Source organism: Symphodus melops (genome assembly GCF_947650265.1).
Source record: "Symphodus melops genome assembly, chromosome: 3".
Taxonomy (NCBI): Eukaryota; Metazoa; Chordata; class Actinopteri; order Labriformes; family Labridae; genus Symphodus; species Symphodus melops.
In genome coordinates, this window is record NC_136693.1 from 12810729 (window position 1) to 12831464 (window position 20736).

Sequence of the window (20736 nt, forward strand, 5' to 3'; positions counted from 1 at the left end):
TTTTTCTTTTTTTTTTATTACAATACAGTTCTACTTTGTGGTACAGTATACAAAAAAAAACATGAGAGAAACATCTACATGGCATGTTCAAAAGAAGTGCACAAAATGAATAACAGTATTTCGGAAAGTCTCTACACCAAATATCACAAAAAAAATCTGTTAAAAAAAGTTTTGCAATAAATAAGTATAAATTACATGATAATCATAAAGAAAATGTTAGGTAATTCATTAAGGCACATCTCACATCCCAAAATGTACCTCGCAAAAACAATATGGCAACTCCCTAAGCACAAAAACAAGCTTATTTTCCAGCTTTGAAAAGAGGGAGCAACATTTCTCCTTAGTATGAATCATACATGTTCAGCATTCAGCTACCCTGCCGCAGAAAAGTTTACATCTTCAGCAACTTCACAGATCATTGCCTGTCAATTTATGAAGTTTCAGACAGTAATAAAAAAAAACAAATGATGATGTTTGGAAAATTATTGCTCATAAAAATGGATGCTTTTTTAACAAGCCAATTTGGTTAAATGTAGACCAATCACTTCACAATTTATTAGTAAAATGACCGCCCCGGGCACTTCTCACATTCAGAATGTCTGCATAGTTTGAACTGTGACAGTTTTTGAAGATAAATCATAGCACTGGCAGTCAAAAAAACCCCACTTCCAACATACATAGTAACCTTAAAACACACGTTTTCTCAATGCTCAGCTTCCGACCATTTCATGACACTAAACAGATAGGGATGCTGCAATGCAGCGGCTAGCTTTCTCTGCAATCACATATCTGAACAGGCTCAATCTATGCATTCCTGCAGAGACATATCCTGAAAAAAAAAACAAGATGTGAAAATGTGCTGAATATTATTGGTTTAACGAGAAAGTAAATGTCTTGGTATACACAAAAAAAATTCTAAAGTAGTGGTTTGCCATTGTGTAATGTAAAAATTGTTTGGTTGCTTTACAACATGCAGTTATTTCATTGAAGACTGTACAAAGAAATAAATAAATCACTTATTTTGAAAATCAGAGGAATGTACTGCATGCATAGTGTGTCAAACTTGATGCATGCTTAAACTGTGAAAATGTCAGATTATGGGTTCTTATCCAGACACACAATAAAAGCTCATCAAATTAATAGAAAACTGTTGTGCTGATTATCTCTGGTTTAAACTAAAGCCATTCGTGTTCCAAAACAATCCTACATACTCAAAAACGTGCACAAACAAGAGAGCATTTCAATGACGTGTTGAACAGCCTCTCCAACACACACAGACACAAAGCTTGTATTAGAAAAAGCTTTCATATGCACTCTTACAAATAGTAAATACAAAATAAAAAAGGCAGACAGTCCTGATATGTATAAAAAGGTGACAAAATATTTACAAATCATCACTAATTACAAACAACAAAATTTAGATTCAGAAACAGAGTGGCAACAAAAGTCCTTATCCTATAAATAACACTAATGCCCATGATATGGTTTTCATTTTGCTTCATATAAAATTGTTTTATTCTATACAAAAGTTAAAAAATACCCATATGAAAAAGAATTTAACAAAGGAACATCTAACAGGTATAATTTGGGGATTGGAAATTCAGAGGTCTGCCACTGGAGACAAATCCAGGCGAATGCCATGGATAACCCTACAGGGGAATCTACAAAAGCCATCACCATGTTTCTTTCATGTCTTCTGGGAGCTGTGGAGGAAGTGTGTCTGGAAGATGTGCGGCCACTTTGGTGGACACCAGTGTCTTCTGTTTTTTGGAACTGCAGCAGGGCTTGAAGAGTCGAGGATCAATAATCACTTCTCCAAATCGCCCCTTATAGACAATCCCACAGCAGACCTTCTGCCTGGTATAGGGAACAACGAGCACATTTAAAAATCAGTTTTAATCATGTTTCAAGCCACAATACTTTTTAATAAATGTATGATGTTATCAAAGGTTTTCACTGAGTGCAGAAATGTACCTTTTCCAGTATGATCGGTCCAAAAAAGAGAAGCTTGAGGGAGTTGTGCGTCTTTGTTTTGACTCAATGTCAGAGCCGTCATCTGACAGGTTGCTGTAACTCGGAGACTGAGCAGGAGACACACTGGAGGTTGTACTGTGGGCATCTGAGTCTGCTTGGAAATCAGAGAAACAATTACATACTTAAAAAATTAAACGGATAAAACTTTAATGGAGAAGTGATAACGATAAGGGGTCTGGATTCAAACCGGAGGCATGCCCTATGATTCAAATTTAGAAAAACCCAGATATCCTTTATTAAAAGGGATACTTCACCCATTTGCATGAAGCTGTGTATCTTTAGAAATATGGTAGTAGTGTTGAATGGCCGTGAATCCAACGCTCATTTTGCCCTGAGACGAGAAAAATATGTTTTTCTTTGCCTGGAAGTTTTCTTCATGTGATGCAATATCACGCTTTTTGCATCACATGAAGAAAACTTTCAAGCAAAGAAAAACACATTTTTCTCGTCTCAGGGCAAAATGAGAGTTGGATTCACGACTATTCAACACTACTACCATGTTTCTAATGATACACAGCTTCATGCAAATGGCTGAAGTATCCCTTTAACCTGCTTCATAAAGGAGTCAGAAAAAGGTTTGCACAAGGCAGTCAAATTGATGTAGTTATTCATGTTATAAGAGAGAGTGTTGCAATCTAACCATGAGCATTTTCACATTAAAGAGAACGTGTACATACTTTTAGTATATACATTGAAAGTATTGGAGGCAGAAGCGTAGCATTTCAAACAAAGAGCAACATGTTTCAAACAAAAAGTTCAATCATTGGTATGGGTGCAAGAGTAAATCTTAATGTAAAAAACTTCAGAGGCTTTGATTAAATTGTTGTGTTGCTCCGGTTGTTTCTTTCATACCAGCTGATCTATCTAAACCAGGTTACCTGAGCTGGTAGGGTGTGCAGTGCATGTTATTATCGAGGGATTATTGTACCATAAAGTAACCTCACAACTTCAAATCCTGCTTCTGGTACAGGCTTTTTATTGATGAATCTATCTTAAAGCTAGAACAGATGTAAGCACCACAAGCAGCAAAGTGAGATGTTTTTCATTAAAAAAAAATAAAAAAAATAAAAAATATTGCAACAAACATTGCAAAGAATATTAAACAATGTTTCTCAATTCTTTGTCTGTTGTCATATTTGAACCACTTTTCTCTTTCTCTTTATTTTGACCCCAATGTGAACCACAAAACATTGCAGCTAGTTTCTGCCCTTAGCCACATGATACTGATGAATATTTGTTTTAACCAGACCGTCAGTTTTGTCTGCACTGAAGACCTACATAATATTTTTCTTTGAAAAAAGGACAAAAATAAAATGCATACAATACATGCACGTTTATTGTCTTTTTTGCCAACTTACTTTGTCTCTTTAACTTGTGAAGCTTCTTTAGCTTGCTTTTTCTCTTCCCATCACTGTTTTTAATCTTCTTGGGTTTGGTCATCTTGAAACCTGGTCCAGCTCTGGCATCCACCACCTGAGTCAAGTCAAGGAAAACCATCCAGTCAATTCAAAGTTATAGCAGGACAATAAGACTGATATCATTCCCACTATTGTTAGTAGATATTACTTACATGGTTCCAGTTTTTCTTGGAGCCATTTGGTAGCTTCTTCCACCTCTTAACCAGTAACACACATGCATTACAAATGTCACCAACACGATCTTCAGACAGCCTGAAAAATGAATTAAACACATTTGCTGAACTTCCTGATAGTCCCTGAAAATCCTTTCATTACAAATAAGAAATGTACAAGCACATTCATATGATACAAATACAAAAAGATGAATGAATGAGAGCTTGTTACCCAAAACACAGTCTGAACGTCTCCTCATATCGACTGCTGTCTGTGAACCGTGAACTGGAGGATTTGGTCTTGCAGATGCAACAGCCGTCATTACTCCGGTATATCTTTGACTTGTGAAAGCCGAACATAGTCTCTTTTTTTGTTGTTCAGCGTTGTAAAAGAAACCTGTAAATGAACAACAAATGTCGGTGATCCTCAGTCTCCGTTACACGCACCGTGGATGTCTGCAGACATTTGCTTACAACTACTAGAAAAGGGGGCGGTCCCAGCACGTACACATAAACACACAGAGGCAATCCTAACCCTGCATATTTAATATAACCACACCAAACAAACTGTTTAAGCAGATAAACATTTTTTGTTTTACATTGAACTGAATTAAAAACAGCAAGCAATTTTTTTTAAATTACAACAAGACGTAAATATTTTAACTTTTGAAGCAAAGTTGCGGGAACAAGTAAATACAACAATATTAAAAATAATAACTAATCGGATGATATTTATTGTCTTGCAACAAAAGAAATGTTTAAGATAAGTTAAATCCGATCTAGTAATATGTTATTTCCCTCACATTCAAACACTCGGTTAACGTGATGAAACGAAACCGTATCGTCCTTTAAATGTTACTTTTCTGTCTCTCATGAATCTACTTTAAACTTAATAAGCCGTAATAAGTTAACACAATAAAGCATTTAATGCATGGTATGGGCCAGTTGTTGATTTGTTTACAGTGATAAGTCGACGTAAGAAGCGGGCAGAGCAGCGCTTCTTTTTGAAGTGAAGAAACAAAAAGCTACCCGGGTATGTGCAACGCGACAGTCTACATTTACAAAAACACAGGTACAAACTTTGTGCAATTCGCGTATGTTGTCCGAATTTTTTATGACCTTCAAAAAGTTGCAATGAACGCATCCTTCCCTTTAAATTCAAACTTTTGCCCGCTCGAGCGCCAAATATGGTTCATTGTTGTTAGCTGTTAGCATGCTGGCTAACCGACCCTGCTACCATCACCACGCTACACTCGTTCACTTCCACGTTATCCTATTGTCAGGTCGGGTTGTCCTGGTACGTTTAGCTCACAACAACTGGAAACACACACGTCAGCTTACAATAATAATAAAATACAACCGGTCTTTTTACGCAAAATAAATTAGGACACTTTCACAAACATAATTTCTGTAGAAGAGAAATAAGAGCGACTTACTGAACAAAACTTTGAATCTTCGCCGTATTCTTTACACGCAGTGCGCATGCGCTTACTACTAATGCATACAGCTGTCCATTAGAATACGATTAGCATAAAAAGCAGCAATGAAAGGACTATGCGTCGAATGACCATATAAGGAGTGCAGCAGTCGAGTTTGAACTAGGTTTCAACCAATGGGCGCTAACCTCAAGCCCCCTTCCGAAGAAGTGAACGATGGGAAGCGTAGTGAAAGAGCGGGAAATAATGTGTGCCTTCTGTTTTCAACGGCCTTTTTTTAAACTCAACATCCCATGAACCACCTCGACCAAGGCTTTAAAGAAAAACAGCCATTTGACATGGCGCGAACGGGTTTGTTGACATTTTCTCAGTTGAGAAGGCACATTGAGCAGAGTCTAAGAAGCTTTGTCTGTGCTTGTTGTACACTCAAACCGCTGCTGTATCACGTATCTACTGAAGACCTCTTTAACACTCCTGACATTTATTTCCTTATAAACAATATCAATATAGAAAATGTGAACACAAATCGAAAATTATTTTAAAAATCAACCCATCTGGAAATTATGAACATTGTTCAATATAGGTAAAATTACTTAATAACAATGTTCCGAAGCCAAAGTTCACATAGACCTACTTAACTTGATTGTATTATTAAACTAATAATCCTGAAGCCAGACTGACTTTACTAACAATTAAAACCAATAATTATTTACATTAAGAAGCCAAGTCTTGTGGATTTTTGGAGTACACATTTTTCTAACCTGAGAAATCCCATTCAGCAGGAACTAGAATAATATATTATAAAAGTCTGGTAAAAACAATGAAATTCACTTCAACCCATTACAGATGCTTTATTCTTAATATTTTTTTTACACTGTACAGTGTTTCTCACTTAGTAAACACTACGTTACACAGCTATGTCAATAAATGTACAACAGTATTGGAAAACAAAAATATATATCTCCCAAGATGCTCATGTGTGGGTCGTACACAGACGAGTACAACACAGTCATTCCAGACGTTGGCACAGAAAAGAAGTCCTTCACATATTTGATCTCTTGTTCTGCACAGTAAAGTTCAATGCACGTAACAGGAGGGCCTGGTAATATCCAAGACACCCTTATTTGTAGAAGGTTGAAATTTCTTGTGAATATTGCATAGCAAGAAACCATGATGAGAAAATCAGGATAGGAGAATGAGCTGTCTTTGCAGTGGAAACCAAGGAGAACATTCTTCATGAGTATCGACGCGACCACTCGTTTTTGTTCAGAGAAGACAAGTCGTCATTGTTCAGTGGAAGATGTAGTGTTAGGAGCCGGGATGATGCTAGGCAGAAACAGTTGGTTGGATGTATTTACATGAAGGCTGTCACTTAGATCCACTTAGCACAGAAAGCCAGGTAAAGCATCTTTTGGAGGACTTAGGGTATTCTCCCTTATCCAACTGGATAAACTGTCCAACAGGCCACACATTCAAAATCATGCAAAAAGGATCATTTTTAGGTGTTAAATCTAATAGATCTGCATACTGGTACATTTCTCAGGGAATTAGCCAAATGTAACAGCCTTTTTATTCCTCTGTAGGTGATTTAACTTCACACTACAAACTACCTGTCATACAGATACTTATAAAGCACACTTCTGCAAAAATCTGCTTCAAGCTCCGTGTAATGACATTGGAATCTGAGTTGACGACAGAGCAAGCAACTTGACTGATTTAACAAAATAATACTGTTTTTCTCTGAAAATATATATTAACAGTTTTGATCCTCACTTTCTCCCTAAATATAGCCATTGTCAGCAGTCAGCACAATAACAATGAAAATATTTAGTTTTCAATAAAACATTATAGCACGAGTAGGTCATCGTCAATAATGTGAAAATCATGGTTCATAATAGAAAACATTTTAAAACATATTTTTAACATCTAATGGCAACATTGTCGCGGAAAAAAATAACATATCTTGAAAGGCTCATTGCACTTAATATATATGGCAAATGTAACAGTAGCTTTAATATAAGCCAGAAAATGTCCTTAGTTCAAGTGGGTTGCTGCATAAAAAGGTTCAGTTATTCTCTTTAGTGGTTCCCAGTGAGCTTTGTTGTTTGGGCTCAGATTCCAACACCTTTGACAAGCGAAGCCTCCAGGGTGATGTTAAACTCCTGCAGAGTCTGTAGTACTCTGATCAGAGAGTTTACCAATGAGCGGTCTTTAATCAGTGCAACGTCCTCATACATCTGAGTGGTGATTGGACAATCTGCGAGCAGAGCAATCCAGTGATGTAGCAAATGGTCCCTGAGAGAAGAAGACACCGACACAGTGTCACACATTTCTGCAAGTTTCAATTTGACAATGAAAATTATAAAACCTGGATTATGCAGTGAAAATGTGAATTAGAAACTTTCAACAAATTGGCTAATTGTTAACGGCAATTCTATGGTGTATTAAGATGAAATCAACAGAAAGGGGTTAACACATTTGTACATCAACATACAAACAACTCAATCAATATACACTTATAGTCGCACAGAAACAAACACACTTAAACAGGGAGGAAGCACTGATGGAAACCAATAAAACATCTCATACTTCAAGAATTCTCCAAGGAGAGATCATTTTTACTTGACTCATCGCAGGTCAGAATGCAGGGTAAGGAAGAGAGCAGTGCATCCAGGACTGACAGGTTTCTATTTTCTTATAAAGGACTATTCAGCAGGAAGGATTGATTTGTATTCTTTGGGCCTAAGCTTGATTCATGTGTTTAAGAGTATGCAGAGACCAAGCAGGCAGCCATCACTATCATTGCTTCTAAACTGTAAACATATGTGGATATACATTATGAGGAACAGAGTCAATACTCAACACTCAAACCTATCATAACCTGAAATCATATGTTTACTCTAAAGGCTCCACTACATTCAACCTGAAGACTGAATGTCCTTGTGAAACACAAAAGTAACAAATGTCCTCGACATCGTATATGTCCTGATGGTAAGTGTGTTTTTTCGACCCACCTTGCACCCAAACAGACGAGCATCTGGAACTTTCCGTCCTTGCCAATGTTTCTCGACGTGTTGTTGATGGCGCGCATGAAGCGGCAGAAGTGGCGAACTCTGGTTTGCCAGTTTTCATCTGGAGTAACCTCTCGCTGCTCTGCACTTTCAAAGTACACTTGTGACTTTTCTGTTAAACAAAAAAAGAATCAAAATAAAGTCAGGTATTAATACATTACACAGTATTATTAAGTTGTTGATATGATGAATGGTTGAATGATAATTGACCCTAAACATTTTTTCAAATAGACATACCAAGTTCAAACAAAACATCCCCAACACAAATTTAACCTTATTTATTGTTTCCACAACTTTAAAACCCAATTTGATGATGTAGTATTGATTTTACATTAATGATATCCCAAACTAATCCTGCTCCAAAACTCCATTTACCCTTTTCCACCAATATGATCTTTCACCAAACAATGACATAAAGCAGTGAATTTTGCTGCAAGAGAACTTCTACGTCACGGCAGCTGGCTATGACTTCAACTGACCAGGGCTGCTGCTGTCCATGAAGAACCTATTACTTCTTCAGAGTCTGGTTGTATGATAGTCACACTGTTTACATTGTGGATGGAATTTCATCAAAATTATATCAGTGATTTAAAGGAGTAATGATATTGAGTCTTTACCTAAGAAGTCCCAGATGAAGACATTCTTAAACAGTCTGGGGGATTTGAAACCATGCTGGAAAACTTGCTCCAGGGCCCAGACGAGGCCATACTCCCCACAGAGGAGAAGAGTCAGACTGCCTCTCTGTGTAGGGCAAAAAAAAGGGTACAAAACAGTTAAATTATTTTATTTTATTCACAAATGAAAATAAAAACTACAATTCTTAACAGTTTTTTCGGATCCAGTTTCTACTTTACAGGAACTTCTTCACTTCCCTGTGTCTTGCAGAAAAGAAGAATAGGGTGCAAAATAAGTGTTGCAATATTTACAAGACACAGCTTCCTGGCTCCATAGATCATTTTGTAATACTGTAACGGTGAATAAGAAATAACACTGAGCACATGAATCAAAGCATGTATGCAGGCTATCATGTGTATGTTTGAAAAACTGTACATGACATCAAAACACACAGGCATGCCATCGAAGATGTAATACGGCAGCACATTAATATTGTGATAGCCCCAACTACAGAGTACATTTACATTGAAGGGACAGTTTTGTATTTGAGCAGCCTCTCTCCATTGTTCCATTAGTACTGTAAAGAGGTGGAGCAATAGTGAAGGGGATTTCCCATTTAAAATCCTTTGTGCTTGTAGTCTGGCTACACAGACATCAACTCTCAAAACATGTAATCTACAGTTTATTGACATAACACTTCTTCAAAAGGCACAAGTACATAAGCATTAATAAGATGCAGTATAATTATCCGTGTTGGTGTTTTGTTGTTTGTTTGTTTTTCCCTTGACAGCAGAACAACTATCAAGTATCATTCTGGACAAGAACAAGATCACGAAGAATGATTTATATTTCAGAAAACCAGTATGAGCTCTTCTCTCATATTTTTAAACAATGTGAAAAGAACAAGACACTCTACAGTTACTGAGGGGCTTTGGGACCACCAAAGCAGAAAGCTGCTTTCTTCATTTGTGATGAATAATAGAACTACATGTTGGGGCCTGTCTAGACTGCCGTCTCTCACCTCCTTCTCCGGTTTGTGGAAGTGCTTCACAATCCCATTGATGGCCTCTCCGACTCCCTCCTGGATCTGACCTGTGTTTAACTCTGCATGAGAAGAAAAGGGCAAACTAAGATGCTCGAAGATAATACGAGCAGACACAGGGAGAAAAAACATCCTAAGCAGGTTTGATCTATTTATCACTGTGTGTTTTATCAATCATGTGCTTACATTTACATCGACTGTAAGAGTATCAGGAACAAGACCTCAAGCATGAGTAAGTATAAAAAAGTCAAACAAATATGTCTAAATGCCACTAAGATTCAGGATTTGGTACTTGTGTGGTTGAGTAACTTACTTGGTTTGCTGTTTGGCGAGATGGTGACAAACCTCCTCATCATCCCAGGCGATTGTTGCATGGGGGGAGTGCGGCACATCCTTTCATCGTTCTCTGTGCTGGGGGTTATCAGCTCTCCCACCAGGATCCTCTCCAGACTGCCGTCATCCACACCCTTTCCCAACCACCGGCCACATGGAAACCTGCACAAAAAAACACACATTTCATTTATTTTTTGAGAACCAAAATGGTCAAAATATTAGCAAAGTATTCAAATGACTCTCTAAAAAAACACTCACTTGTAAGTGTGGCCTGTGATCTCATTGCGGACCATAACAGACTCCACCAGCCACTTTGCGTAAAGCCCAGAATTATCATGACCCATCTGCACGGTAGTCAGCTTGCCCAGGTTCTGGCACTGAGATAGAGAAGAATGGTGATATCAGAAACACAAACCAAACAAATAGCCCCTGTAATGACTTCCATGTCTTTGATTCTTGCCATAATTTGTTCTAATAACATGTTACACATTAAGCTGTCTAATAACATAGTTCTGTTCAGTTTACTGACAACATTTAAGATGACCGCTAATGCTAGCATGTGCAACTTTTCCTGTTATGAGTCATCATTATTAACATTAAAGTTTTCAAATAAACGAGTATAAACAATTTGACTTAACTATTGTCTTTCAGAATCACTGATATTTCTTGCCCTGTCCAATTTTTCGGCAACAAAAGCACAAAGTTCCCCGTGTCTTCCTGAACTCACTTGGTCTCATGTTACTGTGGGCTTATTATCATTGCTCCTTGTATATTTTCATTCCATGAAACATATTTCTTGGTTATTATTTGCACATTTCATTCTCTTAATTTCAAACAAAGTATGACTGCCTTTAGGACAAAAAAACACTATTTATTTTCCGATTATCATTTAATAATGATGGTTCTTTAATAGTGTTTTTTTTTCGTTTCTTTCCCTTATCATGTTCATTCTCGTACAAACATTTCAAATAAGATTCCTTGTAAGTTAAATTTCAATATAACCAGTTGCAGATACAGATCTGGACATAAACAACAACAATGAGATAACATTGAAAAATTGAGACCCAAGTTGAAATCGAATAAAAAAAATCCATCAAATAAAACCAACCTCAAAAGTGATCTCCAGAGTGTTTCTGGGGACCTGCAGGACTCCCGTCTCTGCCAGCTCACCAGAAACGCACACCCAAGGGTTGGCTGTGAACATGGAGCCCCCCAGTTTCTTACTGGAAACCACCACCACATGGTAGGGGATCACTGGGAGACAAGTCAAGAGAGAAATTGAATGATTATCTAATTCAATTAAAAAAAAATGTGTTTATTGTTGTTCGGAAAAAAAATAAATGCACTCACTGATGGTTGTGAAGACATTGGTAAAACAAAAGTAATCAACAGCATTAAAGGACAGGAGGTGGTAAAGGAACTGCTCCTTCTCATCGTCACAGCGGAGGAAGGCGTACCGCTTGTATAGTTTTCTAAAAGGAAAAAAAATCAGGATTGTTTGAGAAGGTAAGGTCACAAAGGCAGACAGACACCCCCCCTGACCCAGTTCAACACTGACATATCAATTATGAAGAAGGCCATGCATGATTTATGTGGCCGTGGACTTAAGTATGATGCTTTGCAATTTCAAAAGAATTAATGTATTATAAATGGGTATAACACACATCATGGTAGTTTCATTTGAGAAAGACATTCTTCCACAAACAAAGAAAGAAGGTCATGATGAGGGAGGAAAAAAATGACACTTTGTTGTCCTTGAGACTCACTAGCTAATCCTGAAAGAGTAACTGACAGCAAGCAGTTTTGCTGTTTTGCTTACTTTGTAAGTTCGTGGTCTGAAAGCAGCTGCTTCAGGTGTCTGGACAGCAGCTTCTTCTCCATAGAAAGACGAACCCAGGCTCTGGCTTTGCCCACATCTGTCTTGATTTCACTGATGTTCTGAATGTGTCTGTAAGTTACATAAAAGATCAACACAGAGGTCAGGAGAGGGAAAGAGTTTATACATAAACAGGATGTCTTCAATTGTGTGAAAAAATGAAGTGTTATCTTAGAGAAATGTCTGTTTATTATTGGTAATTCACTTGGATTGTTGGACCCTTCGAGTGCAGAGCTTTTACACCACAAGATTTTCATATTAATGTGATGAAGATAAAGATATGAGTGGCAAAGATTTTAAAGCAGCTCAACTATTAAAAAAAAGAAGCTGGAATCGAACCCCCAACCTTTCGTTTGAGAGACAACCTACTCCACCAACAGAAACATAGCAGCCCTGAATATATTTGTCTAACCAACTATCTAAGAGACCACACAAATATATATGTTTTAATGACATTAACAGATGTTTAAAAACTTCACATATTTACTGTTTTTGCATGAAAAAGGACACAATATGAACAATAAATATTTCTGCGCTGCAAAAGTTGTTCAAAGGGCTCAGACTACTGGATATGTAACGCATCATCATTGGTCTGATTTCCCCCGCTCTGAGAGGAGCAGCTCAACCTCTCTCTGTGGTGGCATTTTCGAACACAGACTTGGTCCCATGTCATCGCTCGGAGCCACTATCATGCCTCCGCCGTCCAGACACATTCCCTTCCACTCCACCTGTGCCAGAAGCTCGTCGGCTGAGAGCTCCTCGAGTCTCACACTCCACCTTCCATCCCCCTCCCTGTCTACACGCTCACTCACACTCAGTAACCCAGTTTTCTCTGCTCGTTATCTCCATGGCAACAGAGGAAAACATCTCCTGTATGCGCTCTTTTTTGTTGCCTCTTCGATAGAAAACACAACCTCACACATATTTAAGTTATATCTGCCATATCTATCTATAAAGCCTTAATATATAAATACAGTTTTACATTTTAAGCCTGTTAAGACAATGTGATCAGTTATTAAACCTCATTACAAGAGGCTAAGGGTTGCCTCTGTGACACGTGTTTACATAAGTGTGCAGTGGTGGGGGGGAGGGGGGTCGATCAATGATGTAGAGTATGAACGCCTCAAGCTGACCCCTCCGCCAGTCCGACTGAGACTGGCGGGGGGTCTGGTAATTAGGCTGGAAGTAACGTGCTGTTACACTGACTGACAGACTGAGCACCTTCTTCTCACATCACAAGCGTGGATAACATGACAACGTTAAAGGCTGCCATATCACTGCTACAAAACAAATGCACAAGGTGTGCTGCGGAAGCTCCTGGGGTAAGTGAAAGGCTCATCGTCTTGTCGAAAAGTTCTTAAATGTACACAATCTTGAGTCAATTGGGAGGCTTGTTTGGCCTTAAGGCCTGAGATGCTTTTCATGTGAATTATAGACTCACTAGTTTGTGTCTGATTGTGTGTTGGTGCAGCATGTCTCCCATGATTTTAAATACCTCACTATGTACCATACCAATATGTACTACCAATAAGTACTGCAACAAATAGGACAGTGTTGGTTTTGTTTTTGCAAAGGCAGAAGAAACATTTATGTTTTCCTATAATCAGAACATAAAGCAAAGCACATACATGTTGACATAAGTAACCGGTGGCACCCTCTCTCTATATCCTTTCGTTCAGTCTTTTCAGTTGTCACAAACCAAAAAAACATTTTAGATTGTTTTTATAAATATTGACCTTACACGATGTGGACTTTTCACAGCGAACCTTAAAAAACTGTGTTATTGGTTTCTGAAGGTTCTGTAATCATTTAAGGGCTAAATACTCTTTAGCGTGGATGTTCTTGATGTTTTATGTGGAGACCGTAGTCTGTATGGTGGAGAGATAAGCATAAGATAGTACTCCATGAAAGATGGTTTAATTCATGATTTAACTGAAATGAATCAAATGACTAATCACTTTGACCATCAGAGGATCCTGTCTGGATCCATTTGTTTTACTGTCGACCACAGGAGGGCAGTCTTATCCAGTTTACCTCTCATCATGAACTTAACATAGCCTTAATTTTTTGAAAACAATCTTCATGCACCTAGTACGGTTGCAAATGATTTTCCTAATGTATTGCTCCATTGAGCTCACATCTAAATGAACTCGTTCTCCTCCTCACCTCATGTCCTGGATCAGGGAGACTTTAAGAGGAGCCATGGCTGATACACCACCATCAGATTTGCGTCTCTCAGTGTCGTGAATAAAACCTGTAGAGGAAAAAACAACAAATATTAAAGCCTTCAGCCATACTAAAACTAAAGTCATAATTTGTTAATCAGGTGACATGACATTTACCTGGAGGTCCCAAAGTGCCTGGAGTTACATTTTTCTTCTCTTTGCTCTCCTGATAGTGCAGCAGGTGGGACCACAAGGCAGATTTACCCTAAAAGACAAACCATACATGAGTGCCATTGTTTGCTCTGAGAGAACTGTATGAGAGGGGCCCAGGATGGCCTCGTGCTCATATAGCACGTCCCATTTACAGAGGCTACAGTGGTCGAGATGGGCAGCCCGTGTTCCACTCAGACCTCTCTCTAATCTTCGTTTTCTACATCATCAACTGTCATTCTTTATAAAAAAGGCATGAACGCCCCACAATAATAATAAAAAGAGAGCACTGGAGGATCAAACATCAACTATCATATGTAAAAGCCTTTTTTTCTGACCTGTTTAACCTGCAGCCCGTGGCTCCAGATCCTCTCCAGAAGGTCACAAAGACTCGCGATTAGAGTGTTCTCCTCCACACCGGTGATGCTGACCTCTCCGTGACCCAGCTCCACAGCCTCCCGACCCATCTTCTCCACCAGCATACGCTTGGTCTGCAGGGAAACACACAGGAACACATGCTGCTGTCAGATGAATTTCTGTAGAGAAAGCATCAAACTAACAACACTGAACCTGCCCTGTCGAGACAGCACTTACAGTATTTTCATGCATTCACTGCTCAATCACTCAAAATGATTATAATTCTATGACAGCGTTATACCTTCGCCGAAAAAAATATGAATACTAATCAGTTAGAGCACAGTGATGCACGAACCTTGTTCCTGCACTCCTTCAGCAATCCTTCAACAAATTTCCAGTTAGTTTGAGCGATGACTGAAGGGGACAGGTTGGACAGTTTGGGCTGTCTGATGGTCGTGCCCAGGTTTCTGGCTTCCTGGATGTACTTCTAATAACAGAAAGAGAGATAAATCAGCCAACGAACATACACAGAAAAAGAAAGTGTCACCGTTCTCATGGGCTCACAGCACAGGTAAAGGTTACCATGGAGAAACAAGAGGAAGTACAAATACAGGATTTCAATCACAGTTTGTTCTACAGTGATGGAGGCTGTCTAACATCAAAATAAAGCTGTATTCAACCTCACAAGTAGTGGAACTCTTAAAGACATAAGTTAAAATGATCAATAGAGGTGAAATATTATCAAGTAAATAAAAAAGATCGATGTTAAAACTTCAGCTCACACTAATACAGCTCATCTGCTTACGTTGACATCAACATTTGACCAGCCAATAAGTGTTCATGCTAACATGATGGTGTGCACATTTTCCCTCCTGCTCAGGCCAATAATATAACATTCAGTGCACAGTGTTGTACAGCAGTGAAATGTCAGAGCTAACTGGTAAAGATAAATAGATCTGTGATAAACATATTTATGTTATTCATATGTATGCTCAGGTCTGAAGCAAGTATGTTGATACTTTTGAAACAAAATGTGTATTTTTTTTTTTTTAAACTTTCCTGACATTTTATTTCAAGTTCCACACCCCCACAGAATGAAACAAGGTGGAGATGAAGGGCACAAAGGGATGTAGAGACTACATGAGAGTACAGGTCATGTGGTCTCAGTGTTAAGGCTTAATGGCTTACAGATTTCTAAAACATACCACGTCCACAGAAACCGACTTAAGACAGGGCTTGAAGGACTGCGAGAGCCAGTAGTAGTCAAGAAACAGCAGGAGCTGCAGCTCCGGAAACAAACACTCTACATGCTGAGAGCGTGTGAGCATGAGTGCAAGAGAGACAGAAAAAGAAAAAAAAAGTGACCAGAAGTTGGAGGAAGAGGAAAGTTAAGCAGACAAGAGGATGAGAGCAATGTAAGAACAAAGCAAACAGACAACAGATCATGCAAAATGAAAAAAGAAAAAAAAGCTCGGGCAGTCAATCTGAGCGAATACACGCTGACATTAGAACACAGTGCTTGAACCTCTCACCTCTCTCTGGTCATTGTCTAAATAAAGGTGCTCAGCGTGCTGCTTCTGTCGATCCCGCCTCCTCCACTGGGCAGGAGCACTCCTCTTGGTCCACCTGTGACACAAATCAGCAACCTTTACAGAGACATGTCATGAAACAAAGCCTTTAAGTTCAGACTGAAGGTGGATATCAAACTATTCTTTTCCACACAAGTTTCAATAACAGTTATAATCACTTGTTGCTGGTGGGCCCAGTGGAGAGCACGTCAGACTGCAGTCGGGGGAAGAAGCCCTGCTCGTAGCGGCCCTGACCGATCTTCATGTCCAGCAGGTGGGGGTGCAGGGCAGTGTGGTCGATCTTTGCAACTCTCATCTCAATGGCTTTCTCTGCAGAGGAGACGTGAGATGACAGGATGCGTTCTTCATTTTCATTTTGTCCATTTGCTCCACTCATTGTAAGGGAGGAGCGATTAAGTGTCCATGGCACATTCAAATATATTTAGCTCAAAATCAACAGTCGGGTTTGTTTGTAGAATTAAAGAGATCAGGTGGTCATAAATGGGCGAGGAAGAATCCCAAAACCAGAAACAAAGATAAAACAACTCGTCGCGCCTTATGGCTGTAAAATGTAAAAGGCAGAGAAATAAAGTCCCGCACACCCGTAGACCCAGAAGAAGTGTCAGAAAAAGGCGAAGAATCAATTCTTCTCATTTCTTTCATTCTTTTAAGAAACCACTGCAGAATCCTCCATGAATGCAGCTTTAAACAGTTATTTTATGATGCCTGATTATCAACCCACTCTTACGTGGGCTGTGTTATCACAAGCATCCATGAGTTTAGAAAAATACAATCGACCTGGCATAGATGAAAATAAAATGCAACACGTGCCAGAGATACAACAGTGTGTGTACAGACAGGAACACAAAAAGAGGTTTAAAAATGTGCTAATTAAATGAAAGATAACATTTACACACATGGTCTTAAGCTGTGATACACAGGAACACAGATTCAATTCATGCCAATAATGTTACACCCATTCAGATCCCCGATATAAGGATGACAGACAAGTGCATCATCTGGTAATAATAATGCACCACAACCTGAAGCTGCAGGTGTAGAAAAGGGCAAGAATGCATAAAGGATCTCACAGAGGACTCTTTATTTATCGAGATACGTTTGTTTGTTTTTTAAATTGCGTGTTGGAAGTATCAAACACACATATACACCATATGTGTGTTCAAGTCGAGTTAAAAAACAATCATTATCATGCAAAGAGTCCTTCTTGCCCCTATGAGTGAATACGTTGCACACACATTCAGATCACTACCACCACAGATGCTTGAGGTAACAAGTGCAAATATTACGAGGGTGAGCGCTGTCGTTCTCGAGCCCAATGACATGAGGTCCAGGAGCGAAAAAATCCGCTTTTTCATATCGCTTTTTAACCAGTTTCTCTGCAAAGAAGACAGCGGTTACCAGTCAGTTAACTAAAATGTTTTACTTCAGAGGTCTGTCACAAGTTCACATACTGAAGGTTCTTTGCTTACATTCATTACAACTGTAAATGTTTGGTTTTACGCAGAACACGTTAACAATCAAATGCTGTTTAAAATGAAAGCTTGTTGAATTATCACTGTCAACCACAATCACAGAGTTGTTGTCTCTGGATGAGATACGAGGTGTAAGACAGAGACAGGTCTTGGAAGCTGAAGTATTTTGTAAAAATTCAGCTCAAAAAAATACGGCTTTTAAAGCAATTCAAACCTTCCAAACTGTTTTTGTTTTTTGTTTTTCTGTTTTCCCTCAAAGCCTTCAACGATTTTCACGACTTACCTGCTTCTTCGATGTTTGTACATTTCTGGTACATGGAGGTGCGCAGTGTAGGCGTGCGGACATTCAGCATGCGAATCTTATCCACACGGGAGTCAAACACCCTGAGCGTGTGTTCCTTCTCCTCATCATCATGACAGAGGATCTTACTGTCGATGAAGGAGGCAAACATCTGCGTCTCCAGGAAACGTGATAGGAAGGGCAGATAGGGCTCTGGCTGGTCTGACAGGAAGGAGGCCTACACACACACACACACACACACGTTTATAGAGTTAAATGTAATTTCATATCCCTTTGAGCAATAACATCCTTTACAACTATTCTATAAACAATCCTCTTTACCTTGTCAAAGTTCTGCATCTGATCTCGATTGGTGAACCAGGATTCTTTGTCCTGGCTCGGCTGGATGACAAACACCTCGTAATCTGCGAACATCTGGGTGAATCTGTTGGCGAAGACCTCGCGCACCTGGATGTTGAGCTGATGCATCTTTAGCTCCTCCTCATCACACTGAAACCGTGCGTCTTTATTGCTGCTGGCGTCCTCTCTCACCTCCAGCTGGTGTTCATGAACACACACCCGAACACGGGGAAAAGATACAAAGAAAGAAAAAAGAAACAAACAGAAAAGCTTGTGAGACGAAGAAAACTAACTGCGATGGGCATTTATTTGATCTTATCTGTCGGTTATCGCTGACTGGTGATGAAGCAAGGGGGGTTATCGAAAAGGAAGTCAAGGATGTCGGCTTGATTTAACACCCAAAGCAAACACAGTTTCTTTTTCAGCATGTCAGTAGGTCTACTGGACAGATGCCAGGCTAAAATAACCCAGAGCCGGCCCTCCACTCGATGATGGTGAAAGCATTAAGTTGGAAATTGTAACAGCAGTGAGTCGAGATAAGAAAAACCATGAGGTATAGTGAGGTCAAACCTCAAAGCTGGAAAAATGATACACAGACGATGAGCTAATCCGTTCTTGAAAAGCTAATTCTGCCCAATAGCATAAAAGCTGATTACTCCACAATCACAGAGACTTTCTCTAATTAGCAGCTAATGAGTCCGCCTCTCAGGCATGAGAACGTGTTTTCATCGTACTATTATCACTGTTATTGAGATACTCTTGGCAAGTGAAAACAAGTCTGCAAGCTGGTGGTTCTATTAACATTTCAACACAAAAAGGATTGTTTCAGAGAAATCTCTGGTGAGTATATACCGTAAATTCCGTACTATTGAGCGCACCTGGATATAAGCCGCACCGGCTAAAAATAAGTAAATAAATGTATTTGTACATATATAAACCGCACTTGATTATAAGCCGCAGGTGTCCACGCTATAACAAGAGCTATTTACACAGACGTAGGCTACCGGTAACATCCGCAAATACTGTAGCGTCCGTACGGACGTTAAAGGACGACGAGAGCGTTCAAATAATAACTTTTAATAACCCGATCACTGTCGGCCGTGACCACGCCGTTTACAGCAGAGAGCAACACATAACTTGCCGTAACAATCCAACTCTCTCCCCCAGCGTTCTCTCATACAGCCACTCAACGCGTTCTCGCTGGTGCATTCACTGACTCTCCACATAATCGGAATTATGAACACATTATCAACTACTGACTTTACAACATGAACCGTTACAATACGAAGCCTAGCCGACGGTGTCTGTAACACGGCTGATGAAAAAGATGACCGTAATATATTTCACAAGAAAAAGTCCATCCATTCACTGCCTCAGAATGACTTCATTACTCACTTCCTCAGTCTCTGTTGTCGCTGTCAGTGTCATCTTAACGTGCAGCAGCTCTGTTAGCTTCTTTGACAGCCAGTTCGATCGCCTTTAACTTGAAAGCTGCATCATATGTATTTCTCCGTGTGTTTTCCATCATGAGGGTGCGTGCATGAAGCGCAAAATGACTGATATTAAGATCCGATGTGACGAAGTCAAATGTTTTTGCGGCAGAAGCTCATTGTCCCCCATAAAAAATCCATGCATTAGCCGCACCGGAGTAGAAGCCGCAGTGCTCGAAGTGTGAGAAAAAAGTAGCGGCTTATAGTCCGGAATTTACGGTATATATTTACTCCAAATATGGTCAAATCGAACAATTAAATATGTTAACAGTTTTTTTTAACACATTTTTAAATTTTTTTTTTAGAAAAAGCTTCATTTTTTTTTTAAAGAACATCAGTTTCCTCTCTGACCTGACAAAAGCTGTATTGGGTTTGAAGTGTGGCACAGAAAGAGTGCCCCCTTTTGTTCAGTGTCCCCTACTACAATCATGATTTTACAGGTACAATAATAAACATGCATGTTATTCAGTTTATGTAGTTGATAGATGTTTCTATAGCATCCATTTTTCTGCAAATTGGCCCCAAGATTATTTTACATAATTAATTTTGCCTTTGTGTATCTTATCAACTGATCTTAACCGAATCAAATCGAGGTAATAAAACTCTAGATGAGACAAGAAAGGAGCCGAACATAAAAGATAACATAATTTTTATATTTATTTAAAATAAGTTAGCTTTGGTGATTCTCAGTGAAATTGTATTTAAAGAAAATTCATTTTTGCTTAAAGTGCAAGTGGCATGCTGTGTGTTCTTTGATATATCATTTTTAGAGAGGATTCTTGGTGGGGGCTGCTTTTGTTTGCCTTTATTTGAGAGGACAGCTGAAGACTGACGGG

The 20736-nt window shown here is 39.0% G+C and overlaps 2 protein-coding genes across 4 annotated transcripts in view; both read right to left on the reverse strand.

Annotated features, from left to right (window-relative positions):
• sinhcafl (SIN3-HDAC complex associated factor, like) lies at nucleotides 1-5171 on the reverse strand. Of its 2 annotated transcripts, none has more exons than XM_079339198.1 (6): nucleotides 5041-5171; nucleotides 3837-4001; nucleotides 3605-3704; nucleotides 3393-3507; nucleotides 1975-2128; nucleotides 1-1857 (listed from the first exon to the last, which is right to left on the reverse strand). In XM_079339198.1, exons 2-6 carry the CDS (start codon nucleotides 3962-3964, stop codon nucleotides 1674-1676), a joined length of 681 nt encoding a protein of 226 aa, XP_079195324.1. In that variant the 5' UTR covers nucleotides 3965-4001; nucleotides 5041-5171; the 3' UTR covers nucleotides 1-1673. The 2 variants fall into 2 exon arrangements, with proteins under 2 accessions (XP_079195324.1, XP_079195325.1); XM_079339199.1 differs by having other exon boundaries at nucleotides 1975-2125; nucleotides 5041-5165.
• A 705-nt stretch (nucleotides 5172-5876) lies between these two features.
• The window catches only part of dennd5a (DENN/MADD domain containing 5A), a 33305-nt gene continuing 18445 nt past the window's right edge, over nucleotides 5877-20736 (reverse strand). For both annotated transcript variants that reach the window (XM_079339180.1, XM_079339181.1), the window contains 17 exons: nucleotides 18393-18608; nucleotides 18054-18288; nucleotides 16457-16607; nucleotides 16242-16335; nucleotides 15065-15196; nucleotides 14691-14843; nucleotides 14320-14407; nucleotides 14144-14231; nucleotides 11921-12049; nucleotides 11452-11573; nucleotides 11210-11355; nucleotides 10360-10478; nucleotides 10082-10263; nucleotides 9748-9830; nucleotides 8729-8852; nucleotides 8055-8223; nucleotides 5877-7335 (listed from right to left, as the gene is read on the reverse strand). In XM_079339180.1, coding sequence (XP_079195306.1) covers nucleotides 7152-7335; nucleotides 8055-8223; nucleotides 8729-8852; nucleotides 9748-9830; nucleotides 10082-10263; nucleotides 10360-10478; nucleotides 11210-11355; nucleotides 11452-11573; nucleotides 11921-12049; nucleotides 14144-14231; nucleotides 14320-14407; nucleotides 14691-14843; nucleotides 15065-15196; nucleotides 16242-16335; nucleotides 16457-16607; nucleotides 18054-18288; nucleotides 18393-18608 — 2415 coding nt within the window. In that variant the 3' untranslated portion in view covers nucleotides 5877-7151. The remainder of the gene's footprint in view (nucleotides 7336-8054; nucleotides 8224-8728; nucleotides 8853-9747; nucleotides 9831-10081; nucleotides 10264-10359; nucleotides 10479-11209; nucleotides 11356-11451; nucleotides 11574-11920; nucleotides 12050-14143; nucleotides 14232-14319; nucleotides 14408-14690; nucleotides 14844-15064; nucleotides 15197-16241; nucleotides 16336-16456; nucleotides 16608-18053; nucleotides 18289-18392; nucleotides 18609-20736) is intronic.